The following is a 24,072-nucleotide window of genomic DNA, read 5'->3' as shown; positions in this document are numbered from 1 at the left end:
ACATTGTAAGCCGCCCTGAGTCTCCGGAGAAGGGCGGCATATAAATCAAATTTAAAAAAAAACAAAAACATATCAATCAATGGGTTTCAATTAACGCTTCGAATTTAAAAATTTTAGTAATATATTAAAATAGTGATATATTAAAACATTTTGGTGCCTACACATTGTATTTCTTAAGGCAATTTACTTATTTACAGATATATTATTTTATCAAGTTAATTGATCAGGGTTGTTGGTTTTTTTGCCTTGAATACTAAATAAAGTATTCTATCTTCTGTTCTTTTTTCCAGTGTCTTACTAATATCATCATATAATTTTATCTGTGCTCATTTTATGGAAGTTTTTTTTTAAATTCTTACTTAAGATTTATAATTCTATTTGTAATAATGTATTTTGTATTGGTCAATGACTGCAATAAAATCTATTCCTTCATAACTTCTAACCAATTTGTTCATAAGAATGGGGGATTGTGTAATATGGATCCGATTGTATCCTGAATATACAATATTTTCTTATTGTTTTTTTGAAACTAAGCATATACACACCTGTATAAAAACATTGCATCTATTACTGAGGTCTTCAGCAAATTTATCCATCCTTTGTTCCCTTGACAAAAGAGATTCCATTTTCATCATCCAGGAGCTCACAAATACATAATAAGTTTGCATTTCTCTAAAAAGAAAATGAATAATATTTTCTTAAACATTTTGATACATACTAAGATTTCTAAGGCTAAACACTAATTGGAAATGGTGTCTGAATACAGAAACAATGGCTTGTTATCAAGTGCCAAACCTACTAGGACAAAGCAGAAATTTGTAGGGAAGAAAAAATAAGTGTTTACTCCTCAAACTTACTTTGTAAGCAACTGAGCCTTTTGCTGTAAAAAACTTTCTCTCTGTAATTTAATTGCATGAAAACTTTTTCTGTCCAGAAGCTTGGCAACAGCTGGCATCTTCTGAATCAAAAAGTTGTCAGCAAACCAAATGACATTAGCTGTTAGTGTGATAGCCGGCACCTATAGCATTAGCAGAAAATTTTAAGTAAGAGAGAGAGAAAAATATTTTAGAGTAGATAATAGATTTTCATAACAAATGTATTCCAAGACTCTTAATGAACCATTCTTTTACTACACAAATTTTACAATTATAAAAATGTTCTAATTTTACTTGCATTGTTCTGCAAAGCATTCCAAAACATAAAAAATAGGTCTGATCTCAGTCTCATATTATATATAACACCACTTCATTCCCCAAAGTTATTTCCTCAGCATTTAAAAATAGTCTTGACCCTGGACAATATTTGCAAAAGAAACATGGGCATGGAAACATTAGGCATTTTTTGTAAGATAAATGGAAAGGAGATTTGATAACATCCCATACTAAAGACTATTTATATGTCCAGATACTTTTGTGAAGAAGGGGCTAAGCCATACATGAATAAATAATAGCTCTCGCTGAAATCCATAGAAATTTGTTGTACAGTTATGATTAAAAACTTGATAAAAACTTGATAGCACTTATTGTCAAACTACTAGCCATTTTACACAATGGCATTATACCAAAACATGCACTTCATCTTTTACCAAACATTCTAAGCACTACAGATCTGAAAATACAATTTTGCAGTTGCTTTAACTGGGTGGTTATAAAATTTGCAAATCTCTTATGCAAATTTTCAAGGTATTGTGGGAAGGGTATCTTATAGAAGTTCTTATAGACAATTTGACAGAAGGGTATCTATTGTTTATGAAAGCAGTTCAATAAAAAAGTAACATCACAGTGCCAATGTTTATCATTTATGAAATGGCATTTCATTTGCACTATGACATTGCATCTACTGTTTGATAAAATGATATAAATTGTTACAGATATTTGAACTGTTTTACATAAAGCCTTTTGTATTGAGGTCCACTAAATCAAGCTTTCATTCTAATAAAGAGCAGCAACACTAGGCATTATCAAAAAGATTGAATATGATCATAAATTTAATTCTGATTGTTATTTATTGCAATGTCATTCATAAGCATCTTATCTAATTTTATGTTGGTTATGAAATTCTAAGTTCAAATAAAAGTTACAAGCAGTAAAATATTCACCTTTTTGCAAATGTCCAGTAACAATTTGTAAAATTTCTTATCTACAGTTCGAAAAATCTGAAAATGTAGTACAAAGAGACCACAAATTCCAACATACTTATCTCGCTGGTCAATTTCAGAAGGTTCACCTTAAAGAAACAGGCACAAAAATTATTTTCAAAATTTACCAAAAAATATAGAATCTTAATATTAATATTAAAAGGTTATGTTCTGCATTACCGAGTTTAGCTTCAACATTTGCAAAAATTGTACGAATACTATGTGCAAACTCTTCAGCAAATATGCTGTTCTTTGAAACTGACACGCCTCCATTGAGACAATCAAATTGCTGTTCTATACAAGCCTGAATAAGAGAAATAAAAGCAGCTTTCAGTATTATTATTAATGAGAACACAATCATATTCAAAACTTCATTAAAAACAAATCATAGCATGTTACTCTTACTGTGTTCTATTAAAATAAATGTTTTATTGGAAATTTAAGAGTATTAACATTTATTCATAGGGATTGTTGGTTGACCATCTCCATTTTTTATTTTTATTAAATTCAATGTATACATTTATGGACTGAAACCAAAAGTATTTATGGGACCCACAGCCCATTTTTACTTTGCTTCCTTCTTATCAGAAGTGAGTAAAAGCAGCCAGAAATGACTGTAGTCTATATGATGTTCAACCAGTCTTTTAATTTGTGGTTTCCAATAGCAACAGCACTTAGACTTATATACCCTCCATAATGATTTACAGCACACTCTGGGCAGTTTACAGTCAGCAGGATCTAGGACAACTTGCTGTGGCCAATTTGCTGCAGTCAACTCATGGCCAACTTGCCACAAGACAACAATTACACTAATAGTGAAGAAATGGTGGAATAGAATTATTAAAGAAAGGAGAGACAAAATGAAATATGAATGACAAAAAATAAAATGTTTTAATTATTTTAAATAATTAAACTGAATTGTTGAATTGTCTGGTGACGAGTTGTCCTGTGGCGAGTTGGCCATGGCGAGTTGTCCCTCAGTGAGTTGGCCGTGGCGAGTTGACCGTGGAGAATTGTCCAATTTCAGAGTCAGCATCTTGCCCCAAACAATCTGGGTCCTCATTTTACCAACCTTGGAAGGATGGAAGGCTGAACCAACCGTTAGAATTCCAATACTCTCTCCTTGAAAGTGAAGGAATTTTTTAAAAACAAGGGGAAACAAAAACTTTCTGAACAAAAGATCCAGAAAACTTACCCCCAACAAACTAATTTCTGGAGGCTCCTAACATTTTGACACTTAATATGTCAGCACGTTTAAGCATACAATTCAAAAAAAGAAATAGAAGCATACCAAATTAAAATCATCAAAACGTTTGGCAATTTTACACTATAGATTGTACTGTATTGCACAATTTTATACTACAGATTCTACATGCCACATTTACACTCTGTAAAGGAAATTAGATAGTATTTATCATATTACCTGGAATATCATGCCATCCAATAGCTGACTTTCTAATTTTAACAACAATTTTTCAAATGGTTTCAGTTTATCTTCTTGGATTCCAAATTTAGGAGGATTGTGATGGACAGATTTTAATAGTCTGGTCAAAGAAAAGAGAAAAAAATAAAGGAATATTCTTTCATGGAGTCTTTTATGGACCTCCCAAAGGTGTTTTTTCAGGAGGCAACTGGACTTTGTTTTTTCTTTGAAGACTTTTTGCTTCTCATCCAAGCAGCTTTTTCAGCTTTGACTGGATGGTGGTGAATGGAAGGATTTATATTCCTTGCAGACAGCTGGTCATTTGCATTCTTTTATAGAGTTGTTGAGGTCACTTGAAGGTTTATCTGTGTCATCAGGGTCACCTAGATAGTGCAAATGGGTGTGAAGCCTTCTTGGCTACAGGATGTTTTCTGCCCTGTATCCTTTCACTGTTGAAGACTGGCGCAGGCTGTTGGGGATAAGTCTGTGTTGTCTGCACCTCAAACTGAAGGGCAGATGGTTCCTGCAGTCTGCAATTTTTCTGGAATCCGTTCATACTCCCAACGTCAGTTGCCTCCTGAAAAAGCACCTTTGGGACAACCATGACTTAGATGACTGAGAATCTCCATAGACTCTTTCACGGACGCAATTAAGTTTTAAGAATTTTTAGAAGGTTAGAGTTAAATCAAGCAATTTCTTTTGCTTCCTTTTAACAAAGGAGATCTTTTGTTATAGAAGTAGCTTTGCAGTTCGACTGCATTCATATGGGGCAGCAGGCCTGTGGACAGGACAGATTTATCCATAGGGCTAGCCTTGATGAAAAAAAGATGGTCATCTACATTATGGCAGAAGGTATGTGTCTGCAAGGGTGAATTCAAAAATATTCCATAATGATTGGGCATTGTACCAATAGCTCTATAAGAGTCACCTTATAGGGGAGATGTGTGGCATCAAAATTTAATAAATAATTACAATATTAAACGTTTATTGTCAAATAAATAATATTTAATAAATATTTAATTAAATAAGTCATATTTAATGGTCCCTTCCACCAAAAGTGTCATCTTGTTGGACCCAAGCTGTTCCTTCTCAGTAGCAGTACCAGCCCTGCAGAACAGCCTTGATCTTGTTAGTTTTTTGGAAGACTTGGCTATTTTTTCCAGGGATCTGGAGGTTAAGTGAGCCCTGCTGCTTATTATGCATTCTTTTGTGATTGGGGATTACTTTGGGCTCATCAGTTTTATGCTTGGTCTTTAATTTCTGTAGCCCAGTCAAGAGTTACTTTTGGTGGCCATGTGAATTGTATTAAATACAGAGAAACAGAGAAATAGTAAGTATCAATTACTACTAATAATGTCTTATGGAGATTCTCAGTCATCCAAATCATGGTTGTACCAAAGTTGCTTTTTCAAAAGGCAACTGGACTTTCCTTGAAGCTGTTTCGCTTCTCATTCAAGAAGCTTCAGAATTGTCAGTACTGAAGAAGTCTATTGGATGAGAAGCAAAACGTCTTCAAGGGAAAACAAAATTTAGTTGCCTTTCGAAAAAGCACCTTTTGGATACTAATAAGGAACTGCAAGATCTTTTAGAAGTATCCAATAGAACTTCCACTCAAGGCCCATTATTATGAACAGATAACTGTATACTTTTAACTACCTTGTTAATGTTATTTTCTATGGTGTTCTATAATGCTGTATAATAAAGGTATATTTCTATAGAAAAAAATAAGCAAATTTACCCACATACCTTTTGTACATAGTCCAGTGATCTTTCAGGGTGGCATGATTATTTACTATCTCATCAAGTGTAAGTAGAACTGTCAGTAGTTCTCCAAGATGTTCATACATAGTCTATTGGAAAAATTACAGCACTGATCTGAGAACATATCCCATACACCCAGCAGAACTTACTGTAAATAAGCAGTCATAGGATTGTACTCAAAATATCCCCCGGAAAAATACTTAGCACTACAGATGTAAATATCTGTATAAGAAGGTAACAGTACTGAATATAATGCATTCTTCACTGTATTTTTTTTTAAACTTACTGGGAAATAAGCGAATACTGGGAAATAAGGGATCCCAATAAACAGACATTCTGTTTGTGTATGGAGTTCTATTACATACAATATCATTTTTAGTATTAAAAAAAATCTGCCAAGGAAGACCTGATATACTTAAATCAAATCTTAAGGTTAACAACTTAAAGGAATTTTATAATAAACAGTATAAAAGTAAAATTTTACCTGAAAATGAACTCCTGAAGTCTCTATCACTTTAGGTGTATTCCTGGAAAACAAAACATATTTCATGTTACTTAATAAACACGTTTTAGAGACCCAAGCCTTTTGTATTTCTAAATAAATCTGAAAATTACTTCCAATATGCAAACCATAAATGGGAAGGTAATTTTTGCAAACTGAGACCTACTAATACAATTAGCATTAGAATCAAATTAGCACATCCCAGGTAATTATGGAATACAGGCCTATTCAAGTTTTGATCCAGAAAACTAAACATCACCCATTAGCCAAGTATGCTACTCAGCAATTTTTAATCCTAATCCACTGTTTCTGCAATGCTAACCAACTGTGATTCCAAAATCACTATGGTGATGTAATTATGCAACTTTTGATAATCCATAGTGGAGAACATTCAGTTTCATGAGGCATAACTATATATGATGATTGGAATAATGCCTTGGCTTAACTTACTAAGTCTTTCGTTCGACTCTATATTTTAAAGTATTTTATGTTTTATTACAAAGAAACTGATTACTAATCTCATCTGTTTAAAAAAAAAGCATCTTAAAAAGATACTCAGGAGAAAATTGCTGCTTGTTAGAACAGTGAAGAGACTACAGATGCAAACTACTTGCAAGACAACTCGATTACTTGAACATGGATTGGGAAATACCGCAGAGCAGTGGTTCTCAACCTTTTCTTCACCACGGACCTCTTTAAATACCTTTTGTGGCCACAGACCATGGCCACGGACCCTCAAGATTTAACTGAAGATTTAAATCATAACATTTCTTCAAGCCTTTGCGGATCCTCTGTGACGACATCTCATCCCCCCAGGCGTCCATGGACCACAGATTGAGAACCACTGTTGCAGAACTTTCCAGAAACCCAAACATTTTAGCCAAGGTTTTTAATATTTTATAAGGGTTGGCCGATCAACAACTCATTTAAGAGAATGTGCCACAGCATGCTTTTGGCTTGTTCAAGTGTACCATTCCTTTGGCACAATTACAAAAAAAAAGGGATATGGAAACATTATATTGAGCCACAGTGGCGCAGCGGTTAGAGTGCAGTACTGCAGGCTATTTCTGCTGACTGCCAGCTGCCTACAATTTGGCAGTTCAAATCTCACCAGGCTCAAGGTTGACTCTACCTTCCACCCTTCCGAGATGGGTAAATGAGGACCCAAATTGTTGGAGACAATATGCTGACTCTGTAAACCGCTTAAAGAGGGCTGTAAAGCACTGTAAAGCAGTATGTAAGTCTAAGTGTTATTGCTATCTGCAACTTGCCATGTTAGCAAACTATAAATAATGAAAATGATATATACTTTCAAAACACAATATGTTTTCACCTAAAATTGCATTAATTTAAAATGGAAGCTTCTGATACATTACATGATTTTCATAACAACACAGTGTGATATAGTACTCCTTGACTGAGAAAAGTGACTTATGACTGTTTTTCACACTAACCTCATGTGAACAAAATTTGGGCACTTATAACAACTGCAGTGTCCAGAGTCATGTGATCAATTTTTGCAACCTGACAAGCAAAGTCAATGGGGAAGACAGATTCACTTAACAACTGTGTTACTAACTTAACAACTGCAGTGATTCACTTAACAAACTGAGGCAAGAAAGGTCATAAAATGGGGCAAAACTCACAACCACCTTGCTTAACAATGGAAATTTTGAGTTCAAGTGTGGTCATAAGTCAAGGACTACCGCTACATTGAAAGACTATCGAATATTTTTTTATGAGGGCAAAGATCAGTGAGACCCAAAACATTACCCTTCCCCCTGAAAGCTGATTAACATGTTAGACCTATAATTTGTTTTTAGCTAGCAAATAATTACTTGTTACTGGTATAAAGGGCAGCTAACTGGTGCACTATGTTCATCACCACTTCATAGCACCGTGTCACAAAACAAGACAGCTCCTGCAATGATAAATATGCACTGATCAGTAAAATAAATACACTAAATACACTTATTTTACTCACAAACGATTCCATATTACTGGATGAATCACCTACCTTTCCATCTGGGAGTACAAGGTGGCAGTCGTAGGAAGTCCTTCCTCATTTTATCCTCCCAAGAACAATCCTGTAAGGTAGGCTGAGCTAAGAGATTGCAACTGACCCAGTGATATCCATGGTGAAGAAGGAACTTTGGCACACGCATGTATTTTAATAATTAAACCAACTACAGTCATAATAAACACGAGAGATTTCTTGAATATTTTGTTTGGAATGGTATCCGATCCCTTTTGGCTTTAGTATCTCAGTGCTTAGTTCTGTTTATAGTGCAGAGTCTATAAAAGCTAAACAGTTTATGTTCTGCACTGTTATTGTATTCTTTAATTCTCTGCATTTAATTCAACCAAAAAAAACATGATACTAGGCAGGTGTTTTGAACTTCGACTCCCTGCAGCTTCAAACATCATAAAGAATTGCAAACAAAAACAAAAACCGAAGAAGCTATAACTCAAAACCTCTGGAGGATATCAGGTTTTTTATTTAGCCTCTTCAGAGATCAATGTCTGAAAGGGAAAACAGGCAGCAGCACAACTCATTAGTTATTTAAGAACTGCATAGAAGCAACCATGTATTTGCTGTAACTGGCTCTGTAGCAGGAAATTGAGTAATAGTCATTTCCGACTCCACTTAGAGAATGAATCTGCATCTATATTTTCTGTTCTGTGGAAACAGATTTACTTTGAAAAGTTGCAAAAGAACAGTAATACGATGAAAAATTTAAATTTTCTGAATTTATCTTCAAACGAGATGAAAGATTGGCTTTTAAAAGACTGCCAATGTGTTCCAGTACTGGAAAAGCTGGATTAAAGCAGGAAGCCTCGGGTTCAAGTCCATCCTCAGTCATGGAAACTCACTGGGTGAATTTGATTCAGTCACTTTCTCTGAGCCCAGTCTAGTTCAGAGGGTTGCTATTGTGAAGATAAAATAAAGGGAAATCCCAATGTAAACTGCCCTAAGCTTTTTGTGATAGGGTATACAACAAATAAACAAAGAAAATTAGAACTTATTCCTCTGCAATTCTAAAATAAAAAATGCAAATAAAATCTAATAAATTGAAATTTTAAAAAATTCAGAAAGTTGACTTCAAGCTCATTTTACTGCCAGAGAATTTTTTAAAAACCAACTTTCTTTTTGTTAAGTGTTGCTTAGCAAAAACCAATCACAAGGTCCTGAAATTATGCCAAATGCAAAGGCATGACTATGAACTACATACAGCAAAATTCAAGTCCAATAAATATATTGTTTGTTTTCATCAAAAACATTCTCTTTTAAGATGTTTCCCGAGCTATACTTGCAGCATTAACTAAAAGCGATTCTTCAAATAGCTACAGTTTCTGCAAAACACACAACTTCATATTATTTCTAAAAGTCAATTGCCACGCTGCATATACTTTTTTTCTGATTTTCAAGGGAGGAAATGCCCACAACATTGAATCCCTTATTAGGAGAAGCAATAGAAAGTAGAGAATAAAGAGTAGATTCATTGTCTGCCATTGGATTATCCATCTAATGTTATCACTTGAACTATCTTTTCCTTATTAACCCAAATCTAGCAGAATTGTTAGTCTTGTTGCTCTTTTTCAAGGCATACAGATTCATCTGCAGATGGGGAGTGTTTTAATCTACCACAGACATACTACAAATAGATGCATGCAAGAGTCTGTTATAAAATCTGCAAAGGAAGGTGGACAAAAAAAAAAAAGAAGAAGAGAAAAACAGAAAGCTAAGAACAATACAACTCTACTTACCACCAATTCACCCAAGGACATTTTACTTAAATCACTTTTGTTGTTGTCATGGGGGGAAAAATCCCATAGCACAATTAAGACGTCGACCACTTAGTAAAGACAAAATTCTGCAAAAAATCGGTACTATAGATATTACCTGGAGAAATGAAATAAATCTTCCCATCTGTATTTGACTATCTCCTTCCACCTTACTGGAATCCACAGCTTGAAAAATAAACATGAAAATTACCCTACTTTGAGAGAACTCAATCATTACTAATCAATTACCCCCAAGTATACCGTAGCCATTTTCCCCGAGTCATAATTAAAGCATACCATTACAAATCATATAAAACCAATAGAATTCAAATGAAAAGCTTATCATGACACACTGCTTTCAAGTTTAAATACTTTATTATCCTATACTATGCAAAAATTACCCAGTACACAAAAAGAAGCAAAGGGGGGGGGATTTTATTCCCTTACAGATTTGGCCATTTAGATCTATTTGCTTGGATGCTTCCCAAATAAATGTGCTTTAATTTGCCAACCTTTTTCCCAATCCCTGCATCACAGTCAAGAAGAAGCTATTGATAAAACAAATGTGACTTGTGTAGTTGTTTCAACACTCTCTTTGCTTCCTGCCAATGAACCAAATAATCAACAGTGCCTTGTTTTCATTTTGGCAGCATCTCACTACATGTTTCAAAATCAGGCATGACAGGAGAACAAACTTCATAAAGATATTACCTGCTTAAGATAATAGCGGCTCATGTTATATTATTAGAAATACACACAAACAGACACACAGACACACAGTAAAAGTCTGTTACTGAAGGACACTTCTAAGCATTAATGAACTAATAACAAAATACTACTCTGAAAGCTGTGGATATGCATTTTACTTCGAATAGAAAACAGAAAGTCAGCTTCAGAAAACATCCAATACTGGTCAGGCATTTCTATCAAGTACTTGTAACTTCCGTACTGTCTGCTCACCATTTGGGCATTAACATTCTATTCATCACAAGATCAGCTTAAATCAAGATATTTCATGGCTTATCTATCAAAGCATCCAAACTATATTTCAGTAATGAAACTATTTCTTAAACATGTCATCAGTATTACCGTATAATCTCAAAGTTCTAAACTAAATTAAAAATCAGTTCCCACATATAAAATGCAAAATGCATTTGATGTGACATATGGTCTACTATTGCTCTTCATAAATTTATTTTGCACATGCAGAAGAGGTAAAACTAATCCATTTTAAAAGAAGCCCTTCCTATTTGAGAGGATGCTACATGCAGGCTGTTCCTATCCTATAGCTACTGTTGGTAATGAGGCTGGAAAGAATTCCAAAACTTATGCTCTGCTTTTCCTATCTTGTTATATAATTGGTTAAGCAAAGATTTAAGAAAGTTTGCTGTTTCTCAATAACAAAAGCATATTTGAAGTTTATTACTGCATACAGAATCTTTGAATAGATGTGTCCCATATTAGCATAATTAATATACAATACTTACTTCCTTCACCATAAAACAGGAGGCCGTTATAAAACTTCGTTTCTGCCTGGGAATAAAAGCAGATTTTTTTTCTTGCACAATACTTTATATAGTTTTAGTTTATAGAAATGCACGATTACATTTTAAATATCAAATATGAATGAAACATGTACCGTATTTTTCGGAGTATAAGATGCACCGGAGTATAAGATGCACCTACCTTTTTTGGTGAGGAAAAGAAGAAAAAGAAATCTCCCTCTGCCTCTGAGCAATTTTGCCTGATTGCAGCAAACAGCAAACAGCCTGCTTTACTTTCATTTTCGTTTTCAGCATAATTAGCACAAGGAAAAAAAAAATCTGCTCCAGCAATTTACCTCTTTGCAGCAAGCAGCAGAGCCCTGCGCAAAACAGCTGAGAGCAAATCAGCTGAGTCGGGAGGCCATCCAATCAACTTGTGCTAATTAGGCTGTGCTGAAGATGAAAGGAGCTGTTTTTCTTGCTGTTTGCTTGCAAGGAGGTAACTGCTGGGAGGCAGAGGCCAAAGAATGGGGGCCAGTGGGTGGGCGGGGCTACATTCGGTGTATAAGATGCACCTAAATTTTCACCCCCTTTTAGGGGGGAAAAAGGTGCGTCTTATACTCTGAAAAATACGGTATGTAGCGGCTTATACATAATACAAGAGATAAAAGAAAGATTTTACCTCATGTTTTAACTTTTTGATTTCACAGCAAAGAGCAGCATATACAGTGATGACTTTGTTCAGAACCTGGATAAACAAGAGAAAAAAAATCCAGGCTACTTTTATAAACAGAATAAAGGAGGGGAAAGAATGTAGGTATGATACAAACTTTAATACAGAAATAAATATGTTTAATTCAAGATGGACATTTCAACTTTAAGAACTGGGGACATCCTTATCTCCTTGTCACATCTTTTAGTTATAAATCTGGGAGCAGAGAATATCTTGTTTATTACTGATTGTTGGAAAGCAGCTCTGGATATTTCTAGTGAAAGGCAAGGTAAAATGATTTAAAACTTACAAACAAAAGATATATTTTGTAAAGCACAAAAAGAAACTGCAATATGTTTGTAATATGTTTTTGACACTGAGCAACGTACCTTGTTTTCTGTCTTTATGAGTTCAAGTAAGGAAGACTGTTCATAAGGCAAAAGCTAAAATTAAGCAAAAACACGAATGGTTTAAGGGGAAATCAGAGATTTGCAACATGATTGTTTTAGCTAAATGAAATAGGAAGCTTAATCCAAACTGCAATTACATAGGACAAACCCTGTACTATACTCTGAGGAAGCAAGTACCCTATCGGAGAGCCAAGAGAGCCTTTAAAAATTTCATTCCTAAATTATTAAACAGGTGATGATTGTCACAAGCAAAATAGCAACAACAGTCAAAATCCTGAAATATAAATATTGGAATGGGGTGGAAATATTATACCTTACTTCTAGAACAGGGATGTCAAACTTAAGGGCCGAATTCAGCTCGCAGGGTACTTAGATCTGGTCCGCGGGGCTGCCCTGAAAACAACAAAGGACTGGCCCATGGTGCTCTGCCAGAGAAAACAGAGCTCGGGAGGACAGGCCCTCCCGAGCTCCGTTTTCGCTGGCAGAGGGTTGCAGGAGGCCATCACAGCTGAAAACAGAGCTCAGGAGCCCGTTTACGCTGGCAGAGTGGTCCAGCCACCACAGACACCCCCAACACAACTGATGGCCCTCCATAGCTCTGTTTTTGCTGGCAGAGAATTGCAGAAGGCAGTGGCAGCCGAAAACAGAGCTTGGGAGCTCATTTTTATTGGCAGAGCGCCTGGGCCACCACAGGCGCCCCTGACACGAGTGATGTTGAGCTGGCCACGCCCCCCAGCCCCCCCAAGGTCAAACACAACCCTGATGTGGCCCTCAATGAAATCAAATTTGACACCCCTGTTCTAGAAGCTTATTTAATGAGTACATAAAGGATTTTTTTCCCCAACTACAATATTTCGGTACATGCATAACAAATGAATAGCTGAACTAATTAAATATAAACAAATACACCAACCAACTTGGGGAAAATTGCAAATGCTTCTAATGGTGGCCTGAAGCCAAAATAGTCTACAGCAAAGTACATGGTGGCAGTTAAATATTAATTATTCAACAGGAGGTGGTTCTAGAAAGATGGCTCTCAATGTAATTATTCAAAAGACAGCATGCAGGTATTCCCTCTTCAGTGATGTTAGATTAATCAACAGACTTTTCAACATGTACCCAGAATGGAACTGGGGGGAAAGTCCCACATAAACAGGGCAATAGGTTGGGGAAAGTTGCTCTGAATGTCTGGTTGCCTTACAAAATTCTGTGCAAGTATGGTATGTAATTGAATAGTAAGAGGCTTGAGTAAAATGGCATAAGCTCATAAGGCATACACATACATTTAATGCAATGGGGTCAAGATTGAAGTCCCAAACATCTCCAATGGAATCATCCAATGCATCTTCAATTCTCTTCAGCTGGGAAGTATATGCTTCAAGGAATTTCCCATAGTTCTTTAACTGCACTTCAGCATGGATTTCTACGAGTAAACAGCATTTTCATTATAATATTTGGAAATATGCTGATTAAGCTTGGAATCACAGAAATTACCTAAATTCAAGCAATTACTTATTTACTTTTTTTAAAAAATCACTCAAAGTCCCCTCTTCCATTTTCTTCACAGAGGTTTTTTGCTCCCAGTCTGTTATTTTAATATTATTAAACAATCTATTATAAGGATATATAATGATAGTTTTAATATTGTAGCAAAAAAATAACATTTCACAAGTCAGTCATTCTGCTATTTTGATAACGGAATTTATTGCAGGAAGGTTTATAAAACAGACTTCAAACACTAAAGATCCAGTGAAGTCTCCCTAAAGCAGAAGTTTTACATTGATGAGTTACATTATTTTACAAGTTTTACATTGATATTCCAACCAACTGTAGGGTACCAGGCTGGGGATGAATGAACTATAAATTTCATTATTAATGTGTAAGACGGTATGCATGCTGCAGTTTTGTATTAGTACAAATAAACATTCTTTATTTAAATGTTTAACCAAGGAACTGGAATTACAAGAGGCAAAACAGGAAACTGTTTTTCTTTTTATACACTACTAAACATGGCTGCTTACAATAAAGCACTTTAAATTCTTTTTCGTATCTACAACTAAAGAGACTGCATTTTAAAAGACTCAGTTTGCTTTATGATTTCAGCAACAATATACAAGTGAATAAGTGATGTAAATGCACATTATGTTTTTATATTGACAAAGCTATTTATAACCAAATGTCAATGCAAAGGCAAAACTACTCAAATAAATTCATTATATTATGTCATTTTCTGGGTAACTATTATGCAATATATTTCATAAGATAGTTTTGTAATTAAATATTTCATAAGTGACAAAATATGTATTTTATGCATGATAATTAAAAACATGTGCAAGTGTGCAGAATATCTCCAAGAATGGTATATATTCCAATTAATATTCATATCATAATGTTAACACCCCCAGTTCATACACATCTGTAAAAAAGTCCCAAAATATAAATGAAACAGACTGTCAAGTTCCAATTTCTGCAAATTAAGGAGAGAAATGCATCCACCAAACCTCTTAATTACTTCAGCATGACTACATATTTCAGCAAAAGCAGAGCGCAGCTGCAAGAATAAAGTCTCTACCCAAAAAGATAGAGTGTAAAATGTGGAGAATATCTGCCAATTACCAAAAACAACACAAAAATAAAATAAACTAGCTGGAACAATCAAGTGAATCGGAAACCAACAGAAAGCAAAGAGGAAGTAAAGTACTATCAACAGGGAAATTGCTGTCGAAGAGAGAAGAAAACATAATCTCAACTGGGAAGAGGGAGGGCCTTTACAGGAAAATCATTCAACCATCATAGCAGCAGAAGTCTGTAACATTTAGTTCTTATAACTTATATAGGTAGTCCTCCACTTACAACAGTTCATTTAGTGACCATTCAAAGTTACAACAGCACTGAAAGTGAGCTAAAACCGTTATTCATACTTATGAGCATTGCAGCATCCCCATGATCACATGATCAAAATTCAGATGCTTAGCAACTGACTCATATTTATGGCAGCTGCAGTGTCCAGAGGTCACATGATCACCTTTTGCGACCTTCTGACAAGCAAAATCAATGGGGAAGCCAGATTCACTTAACTTAACCATGATACTAATTTAACAACTGTAGTTATTCACTTAAGAACTGTGTCAAGGGTTGTAAAATGAGGCAAAACTCACTTAACAAATAGTTCACTTAGCAACAGAAATGTTGGGCTCAATCGTGGTCATAAATTGATGACTACCTGGATTACAATAGACATTATACCCCGTTACATTATCATTAGGCAAAATTATATCAGAATTAATGAAATATGCAGTGAAGATCATTTACTCCGTATTCATCTGAGTAAACTTTATCTCATACTGCATCGCTCACTACCACTAAAACACATTAGACTCCTAACCTCATTTATAAAAATGCAGTAGAAATGAAGAATTTATTCTCATTTTATGCATTATCAGTCCTGCAGAGGGGAAAATCTCAATCATGTTCACTATAATACTGATCTATCTTCAAGACGCACAAATTATACTCCAGTTTTAATCCAGATTAAGCTAGGTCTAACCCACCCATCCCTTATATTCCAGATTCTCAGTAATTATTATTTTACATCTTTCAAACTTGAGCACTCTTAGATAAGTAGATGCAGTTATGGGGACCATTCCTTCAGTTTAACTAATCCTCATTTTTTTAAAAAAGCCATAGTTTACTGTTGAACAAAAGTGCTTTAAATCAGTGGTGAAATCCAAATTTTTCTACTACCGGTTCTGTGGCTGTGGTGTGGCTTGGTGGGCGTGGCACGGAAAGGATACTGCAAAATCCCCATTCCCTCCCCATTCCTGGAGGAAGGATACTGCAAAATCTCCATTCCCACCCCACTCTGTGACCAGCCAGAGGTGGTATTTGCCAGTTCTCCGAACTACTCAAAATTTCCCGCTACCGGTTCTCCAGAACCTGTCAGAACCTGCTGGATTTCACCCCTGCTTTAAATCAATTACAAACTGTCAATCATTTGAAGCCATGTTAGCAAAAAAACAAAATCTTTCGCAGGGGCACACAAATATTTGCCATGAATTGCCAGAATTGCCAAATTCAATCTTAAATTTTGCCCTCAAACATGTTAATGATCACCTACAGAAATTAGGGTTTGCATTTCAATTTCAAAATACCCCTAAAACTATTCATTTGTGTGTGTGTGTGTGTGTGTGTGTGTGTGTGTGTGTGTGTGTGTGTATGTATACCCTTACAATATGGGTAGAAACGCAAGGGCTGAGTAACACAAACGGGCAATGTGTGTTATATTCCGTAATTCACTGGAAAGAGGAATAAGATTTCAGAACAACTTTTTAATCACAAACTTTCCTGCTTCGGACAAGACGTCCTGCGTGTGTCTGTTGTATATCTGGGGATTTGGCAGAGGTTTTTTTTTTTGTTCACCTTTAGGTAGGCAAAGCAGTGTGAACTTTGTGTAAAGGGACCCAAACTCTCCTTTTAACCCCCAGCCACCTTGACTGGGGAGAAACGGATGGACACGTCCTTTTGCCCCCCAACCTTAGCAGCCTATGGACAAGCGCTGGGCACAAGCTAAGGTCCTTCCTTCGGCCCGGGAGGAAAGAGTTAAATTCATCCCGGAGGAAAGACCCATTCATTCCGCCGGGACCCGGGTGGGGGGGAAACCTTTCGACGGAGAGGGCTTGGCCATTCTCCCAAGAGCCGGAGCACCACTGCAGGCGCCCCTCCGCAAACCTCTCCCTTGGTTTGGCCGGATTCAAAGCCTAGGTTCCCACTGCAGGCCTTCCCCACCCCACCTCTTACTCTGAGAGCCGTCGTCAACGCGGTCGAATTCCCAATCCGGCGAGAGGGTCTCCAGCGCCATGACGGACCCACATCCAACAGTGGCGGCGGCGGCGGCGGCAGCAGAAGCACCGCTCCTACTACAAAACACGGGATTTCCTGCCACGCCCGCAAGGCCTATCGGTCAATGTAGTTCTCAGGTTTAGAAGGGAGCTGGACGGAGAATGCGTGGTGCGCGTTCGATAGCGGCTCCTGGCGGATGAGGCGTCCATAATCCGTAAGAAGAGTGGCTGTGATTACTTAAAGTGGCAGGTAGAGGGCGGTATTGCTCAATACACAGCTTTTACACACAAATAGTGAATTGATTATCTTGTGACTTTGGTCTTTGGTCTCAAGGAAAAAGTTATGGATCTTGTTATTAATAGGCAAGATTTATATTGATTGTTTCCTAGTATGATTTGATTGCTTATTTGTACCCTATGACTATCATTAAGTGTTGTACCTTATGATTCTTGACGAATGTATCTTTTCATGTACACTGAGAGCATACGCACCAAAGACAAATTCCTTGTATGTCCAATCACACTTGGCCAATAAAGTATTCTATAAAGAATTCTATTCTATAAGGTAAAGGTAAAGGTTCTCCTCGCACATATGTGCTGATCGTTCCTGACTCTAGGTGGCGGTGCTCATCTCCATTTCAAAGCCGAAGAGCCAGTGCTGTCCGAAGACGTCGCGGTGGTCATGTGGCTGGCATGACTAAATGCCAAAGGCACACGAAATGCTTTTACCTTCCCACCAAAGGTGGTCCCTATTTTTCTACTTGCATTTTTTACGTGCTTTCGGACTGCTAGGTTCTATTCTATAACCCTGTCTAAAATATACAGTTCTATATAAATAGGGTCAATTTATAATACAGGATTTGTGCCTGATGTAAGATGAGGCCAATCTCCTCCTGGTGAATTAAGTAACAATTCAGAATTTTCAGCTATTATATCCTGTACTAGCTTGGCAAACAATGTAATACTGGAGAAAGATAACAAAAGCCAAACCTTGATGAGATCTTAACAATAATGGTGATTTTGAGTTATCAAACTTTTACCAAATAAATATTTGATACAGTTGACTACACATGATTTGTTTGACAGGGAAAGTGAAATGTCAAAGACAGTAAATGGAACGTGTGCTTAAAACGTTAGTAGCCAAGAAAAAAAATGAAGCTGTGCAAAATGTTGAAAAATGGTAATGCTGGTCCTGAAAAAGTGCTAAAATATGAATGAATGCTTATGAAATGGAGTTTTCAAATATATACAGCTGCATTTGTGCCTGATGATTGGAAGAATTATGCTGTTGTTACTATTAGCAAGAATGAATGCAAAAGTTATAGGGGGATTAGATTGTTAAGTGCGCCTGGAAAGGTATTTTGCAGAATTTTGAGTGAAAGTGCAAGTGACAATGAACAATAAGCCCACTACTATAGTGATAGTTGACACATATGCTATTTGTACAAAATATCCTTTAAACCAGAGGTATCAAGCTCAAGGCCCAGGGGCTAAATCTGGCCTGCAGGTTGCTTAGATCTGACCCGTGGGGCCGCTCTGGAAACAGCAAAGGACTGGCTCACGGTGCTTCTGCCAATGAAAACGGAGCTCGGGAGCCAGTTTTCTCTGGCAGAGCGCTCAGGCCACCACACAGGTGACATCGAGCTGGCCACGCCCACCCCGTCCCAAAGTCAAACACAACCCTGATGCAGCCCTCAATGAAATCGAGTTTGACACCCCTGCTTTAAACAGATACAGAGCAGGGGTGGGTTTTAAAAATTTTTACTACCAGTTCTGTGGGCGTGGCTTATTTTGTGGGCATGGCTTGATGGTCATGTGACAATTCTTTAGGATTTAGCAGAGGTACTGGTCTACCAGGCTTTTAACTGCTTGCAGAGCTGTACCGGTCTACCCATTTATTTTTGCAGGCACTGGTCTATTATTTATTTATTTTATTTTATTTTATTTTATTTTATTTTATTTTATTTTATTTTATTTTATTTTATTTTATTTTATTTTATTTTATTTATTTATTTATTTAGTTAGTTAGTTAGTTAGTTAGTTAGTTAGTTAGTTAGTTAGTTAGTTAGTATACCACCGGCTTGCTGAAATAAGAAGGTCTTCAATGCTCGGCAGAAAGTACGGAGGTCCGAGATCAGTCGTATTCCTGGGGGTAACTCGTTCAAGAGGGCGGGTGCCCCCACAGAGAAGGCTCTCCCCCTGGGGGTCGTCAGTCAACATTGTTTGACCGACAGCACCCTGAGGAGACCCTCTCTGTGGGAGCGGATTGGCCGGTGGGAGGTTATCGGTGGCAGAAGGTGGTCTCGTAAATACCCGGGCCTTAAGCCATGGAGCGCTTTAAAGATGAGAACCAATACCTTGAAACACACCCGGAAGACCACCGGGAGCCAGTGCAGCTCACGCAGGAGAGGTGTTACATGGGAGCGCCATGTCGCCCCCATAATTACCTGCGCGCTGCATTCTGGACCAGCTGGAGCCTCCAGGTGCTCCTCAAGGATTTATTTTTGCAGGCACTGGTCTACTCATGTATTATTGCAGGCACTGGTCTACCCATTTATTTTGCAGGCACCAGTCTACTCATGTATTTTTGCAGGCACTGGTCTACCCATTTATTTTTGCAGGCACTGGTCTACTCATGTATTTTTGCAGGCACTGGTCTACCCATTTATTTTTGCAGGCACGGGTCTACCATCAAACTGCCTTTTACCACTGATCAGCTGTAGGGCGGCCCTTTGAAGCCCCGAGGCAAGAGTTTAAACAGTTTTTCCTTATAGCCCATCAGCTGGGACTCAGGAGGCAGCAATAGATTGGGGGTGGGGCCAAATAAAAGGTAAGAATAACCCGGGGGGGCGGGGGGCAGAACCTGTTCAGTGATATCATATCGTCTCCGCTACCAGCTCGGCGGAACCGGGCGGAACCGGGAGGAACCCACCACTGATACAGAAATTGCTATGGTAGAGTTCCCCAATCTTTTTGGCTTTGCAGACGGGGGGAAAGGGGGAGGAGACGGAATGGTTCCACACAAGCAGCAGCAACTGTGTGGGTTCACGCACAGCTCTATTTTCACAGGTGGTGAGCACATGCGCCCACCGTCACACAAGTGGGAATCCACATGCACATATGCTTTCCCACTGCTTCTACGGCCCGGTTCTGAACCGCTCACAGCCCAGCAGTGGGCCGCAGCCTGGGGGTTGGGGACCCCTGTGCTATGGTATAGCCCTTATTGTACCACCCGCATCCTATTTTAATTTTTTTGCTTAATTTGCATAGTTTGCCCATTTCACAGTAGTGAGTCTAAATAGAGAGCCACAGCATATAAAAACACAATTTAAATAATATCAAAAGAGCATAAGACAGTCAAGATAACTAACTTGGGAAGGGCAGGGAAACTTGATGCTGAACATGAATGTGCAGGTTAAATTCCTCTTCTCCAGCATGAAATATATGAATGTGAGAAAATTTATAGTGTAGCTGCTGAAAAGTTAGGAAAAGTTTCTCCCATCCTTAATGTATCAGCTTGCAGTAGCCCAAGTAAAAATACAATAACTTTAGTTTAATTCCTCAAGAGGGGACACATGTTGTCTTTAGGAAAGAAAGTATCAACAAGTTTAAAAAAGCCAAAATGGTGACTACAACTGTCTGTACATTCCTTTTTATGTGTCACATATGTTGCCTATTTTAAAGGGGGAGAAAATGATTTATCAATGGTGGATGACTTAGCCTTAATTCCAAATGAGGTTTTTAAATTGGACTTTGAAACAAAGCATTTTTACTGATATCTGAAAAAAACAGTCGTTCACCTAAAATTATTACTGCTTTTCCTGCATATTTTTTCCTTAGGAACAAATACACATACATATAGTTTAGGAAATAAAAGTAGAATAGCTGCACCACGCCTTTTAATTAACAGAACTAGGAATTCTGGAATTCTTTGGGGAAGTTAACTTCTCTAAACAATGTTTATAGTTTGCTTTTCTTTATAAAAGAAAGTTCAAGCATCTGATATTAAACAGTGTAAAGGAATCTTAATTGTTATTAAGACCCTTTCTGCAATAAAACCCAAAGATGGGTAATACAATTCAATATGTAAAGAGAGGCAAAATGCTAGCATGCAGTAGAAGTTTAAAGTAATGAAAATAACTTGGCATGAGAGAAAGGTTAATGTGGGTTTTAATCCAAGTATAATCTAGATAATAGCAAACATCTCATCAAATAATAAAAAATTGCCACAATAAGGGGAGTGTGCATCATTCTTGCCATATAACCCAAGTACAGTAGAGGAAAAGGAAAAAAAAAATCAGAACTAAAACAAGAAAAACAAGCTGCCTGTGAAAACTTGCTTAAAAGGTTTTTCCCAACTGTGAGAAAAATACTATTATAGTGGATTGTCACAAGATAAATGAGAGATTGTGTTACAAAGTAGACAAGCAAGGTATAGCATTCACACCGTAGGTTTAAAAAAAACGTTCTCCAGTGAAATGTCTTGTAATATTCCCAACTTTCTCCAAGACATATTGTATTACATAGGTAGTCCTTGATTTATAGCCATTCATTCAGTGACCATTTGAAGTTACAATGGCACTGAAAAAAATGACTTATGACCATTTTTCACACAGTTGCTAAATGAGACAGTTGCTAAATGAGGAGATTACTTTTCATGGGGTTTTTTTGGGGGGGGGTAGAAACAGGGACAGGCTACTGTCTTTGGGCAGGTCTGATATTTATGTATTTAATTAATTGGTATGGAATTGCATTGGAATCTATACCCTCCTGTCCAGAATAAAGGTAGGCAGGAATTGTATGAAACGTTTTTGGTCACAACTGGAAACAATCTCACCAGTTTGTTTAATTGACTGTTCCTATCAAGACAAAACAAACTACCTTTCCCTTCTGTTTTGAAGGCAGGAGTAACGTCTGCCCTTCCCCAGTCCTCTGGCAATAAGCATATCCTCTGATTTCTCAAATAATCACCAAAAAAGACACCAAGGTGACATCTGCACATTTCTCCAAGATTCTCCCTTGTTAATAGAGAGAACGTACTCATGATAACCAGTCCTCCCTAATTCTTGACTACCTTGACTTATCTTCTTCGTCATAGCTAGATCCAGATGTTAGAAATTTGAGCAGAAAAATAGATCTTCCCCATCTGTAATCTTGCACTATGCCAAACTTTATGAAGGCTCCTTCTCTCCTGCATTTTATGCACTCGGACAGTCAGAGCAAGAAAAACCAGGCCTTAAGAACTGCCCCCACGCTGTGCTCCAGATGGGTGTCATTTGCACGCAACTGGATGTCGTTCGCACACCCAGCCAGCCTGGTCCAATGGATGAAGAAGATTGGAAAGGTCATCTATCGTAATAAGAGGGATGGTAAGCTTGGAAAGGCCCAGTAGACAAAAGTAAGCGAACAAGACTGCGGCTACATCATACATAACCATCTCTTGGTAAAATCTGCACCTGTTGAAAATCTGCTCTGTCAGATAACAGCTATGATTCATCTTCACCTAAGCCTAACCCAGATTCGGAGGAAGGCTCCCGGCTCTGAAAATATGCTGCGTTCAGACAAGCAGGAGTTTCCCCCGCCCTTTGTTTCAAATGCAGGTGGGAGATTTAGGAGAAAGGCCTGCCCGCCACCAAGCGCGCCTCCGCCGCTGAATCGCCCCCCTCCCTCCGCTTGCGCGACCCCGCCAAGCTCTCTTTTCTCTGGCTCGGAGCCAAAGGCAGCCCGCTTGGGTTGCATCAGACGAGACGCTCCTCCTGCTGCTGCTGCTGCTGCTGCTGCCGCTGCGTCCCTTCTAGCTCAGCCTTTCGGCTCAAGATTGCGCTCCCTCTTCAGGTGATCGATCCTGCCTGCTGAGGCAAGCAGGCGGCTGGTCCTCGGAGCTGCTCTCCTGCAAAATGCTTTCCAAAAGCAACCACTTGCTCAGGAAATTCTCGACCACAGCCAGGGTGAGTAGGAAGGTGGGGACGTGGACAGAGACTTCGGTCGAAAGGGTAGAAAAAAAAGGATGCTGCTATCCACTCCTCTTCCTCTCTCGCCTTCCTCCCCTCCTCTCCCCCCCCACTTTGCTGCCCGGTTGGCGGGCGGGCAGATGTTTCTCAAAATTGGGCTTCTGGGACAGACAGGTCAGGATTGAGGCAGAATTTTGGTTTGCCAGAGGATTGGAAAGGAAAAAAGGATGGGAGGTGAGGCAGGAGAACTGTTGTAATGTGAACAGAGGGTGTTTTGTTTTTGCTTCTTGCTGTTGTTTTAACAAAGAAGAAATTCAGCACAATTTGGATGCTGGTGTTCTTCCAAAGGCTTGCCAAAAAGTTTCTGCTTATGTAGGATGCTGTCAGTCTGAAAAAATAGCTCGGCGTCATGACTGGGTAGGATAATCCAGCCATGGGATAAAAGGCATTACAGTAGGCTCCCTGGGAAAAATGGGATGGTTGGATTTTTTCCCATGTTTTTTTTTTGGTGTGTGTGTGTGTTTGTGTGTACTCGCACGTGCAGATGCATGCAGCAAGTAATCCATTCCTTTCAGACTGATACATGTGCCATAATTCCTGGACATGTTCAAAAGAATTCCTGCTATAGACCTGGAGATGTTGCATTTTATATATAACTAGTCATTTAATGTTTACCTTAAACTATTTCTCACACTGTATGCCACCGTTCTTCTTCAGATTGCACAGGGTCCTTCACATCAGCCTTGTAGGGTAGGCTCACACGAAAAAGATTAGTTCAATATCACCCAACTAGTTTCATAGTAAAATCTGCCTTTCTAATAATTTCCCCCCTTCTGCAATTTGAGCCCCTAGAAAGCAGTGGGGACTAGAAATCTGCAAATTCCACACTATCCTGACCCCTTCTGACTGGGAATTATGGATCTCTTTCCAAATTGGGAAAGGTTATATTGTAGTGTACTATTTTCTTACTGATTATGTAGTTAACTGTTGTGGAATACTATTTTGCCTTAGTATGTTAAAACATTTTATTTGGAGCCTGAGCATTTTCCAAGGTTATGGGGATTTTTT

At 37.9% G+C, this 24,072-nt stretch overlaps 2 protein-coding genes across 3 annotated transcripts in view; one reads left to right on the top strand and one right to left on the bottom strand.

The window, feature by feature from the left end:
- Nucleotides 1-17,245, bottom strand: part of WASHC4 (WASH complex subunit 4) — a 42,910-nt gene extending 25,665 nt beyond the window's left edge. Inside the window, exons 1-14 of one of the 2 annotated variants that reach the window (XM_034403450.3) lie at nucleotides 17,013-17,245; nucleotides 13,499-13,638; nucleotides 12,195-12,248; nucleotides 11,776-11,841; nucleotides 11,097-11,142; nucleotides 9,728-9,795; nucleotides 7,662-7,744; nucleotides 5,806-5,848; nucleotides 5,307-5,410; nucleotides 3,561-3,681; nucleotides 2,318-2,441; nucleotides 2,099-2,226; nucleotides 858-1,018; nucleotides 546-672 (exon numbers count right to left, since the gene is read on the bottom strand). In XM_034403450.3, the coding sequence (XP_034259341.1) occupies nucleotides 546-672; nucleotides 858-1,018; nucleotides 2,099-2,226; nucleotides 2,318-2,441; nucleotides 3,561-3,681; nucleotides 5,307-5,410; nucleotides 5,806-5,848; nucleotides 7,662-7,744; nucleotides 9,728-9,795; nucleotides 11,097-11,142; nucleotides 11,776-11,841; nucleotides 12,195-12,248; nucleotides 13,499-13,638; nucleotides 17,013-17,073 (1,326 nt within the window). In that variant the 5' untranslated portion in view covers nucleotides 17,074-17,245. Of the gene's footprint in view, nucleotides 1-545; nucleotides 673-857; nucleotides 1,019-2,098; nucleotides 2,227-2,317; nucleotides 2,442-3,560; nucleotides 3,682-5,306; nucleotides 5,411-5,805; nucleotides 5,849-7,661; nucleotides 7,745-9,727; nucleotides 9,796-11,096; nucleotides 11,143-11,775; nucleotides 11,842-12,194; nucleotides 12,249-13,498; nucleotides 13,639-17,005 lie in introns of both variants that reach the window. The other variant, XM_087873798.1, reaches the window with a different exon arrangement.
- A 5,109-nt stretch (nucleotides 17,246-22,354) lies between these two features.
- The window catches only part of ALDH1L2 (aldehyde dehydrogenase 1 family member L2), a 32,710-nt gene continuing 30,992 nt past the window's right edge, over nucleotides 22,355-24,072 (top strand). The window contains exon 1 of the mRNA XM_060694535.2: nucleotides 22,355-23,001. Within this exon, the coding sequence (XP_060550518.1) occupies nucleotides 22,951-23,001 (51 nt within the window). The 5' untranslated portion in view covers nucleotides 22,355-22,950. The remainder of the gene's footprint in view (nucleotides 23,002-24,072) is intronic.

The sequence above is a fragment of the Pantherophis guttatus genome, chromosome 7 (genome assembly GCF_059756535.1).
Source record: "Pantherophis guttatus breed Tessera chromosome 7, ASM5975653v1, whole genome shotgun sequence".
Taxonomy (NCBI): domain Eukaryota; kingdom Metazoa; phylum Chordata; class Lepidosauria; order Squamata; family Colubridae; genus Pantherophis; species Pantherophis guttatus.
Note: the sequence above shows the minus strand (reverse complement) of the source record. Positions and strands in the feature narration are given on the sequence as shown.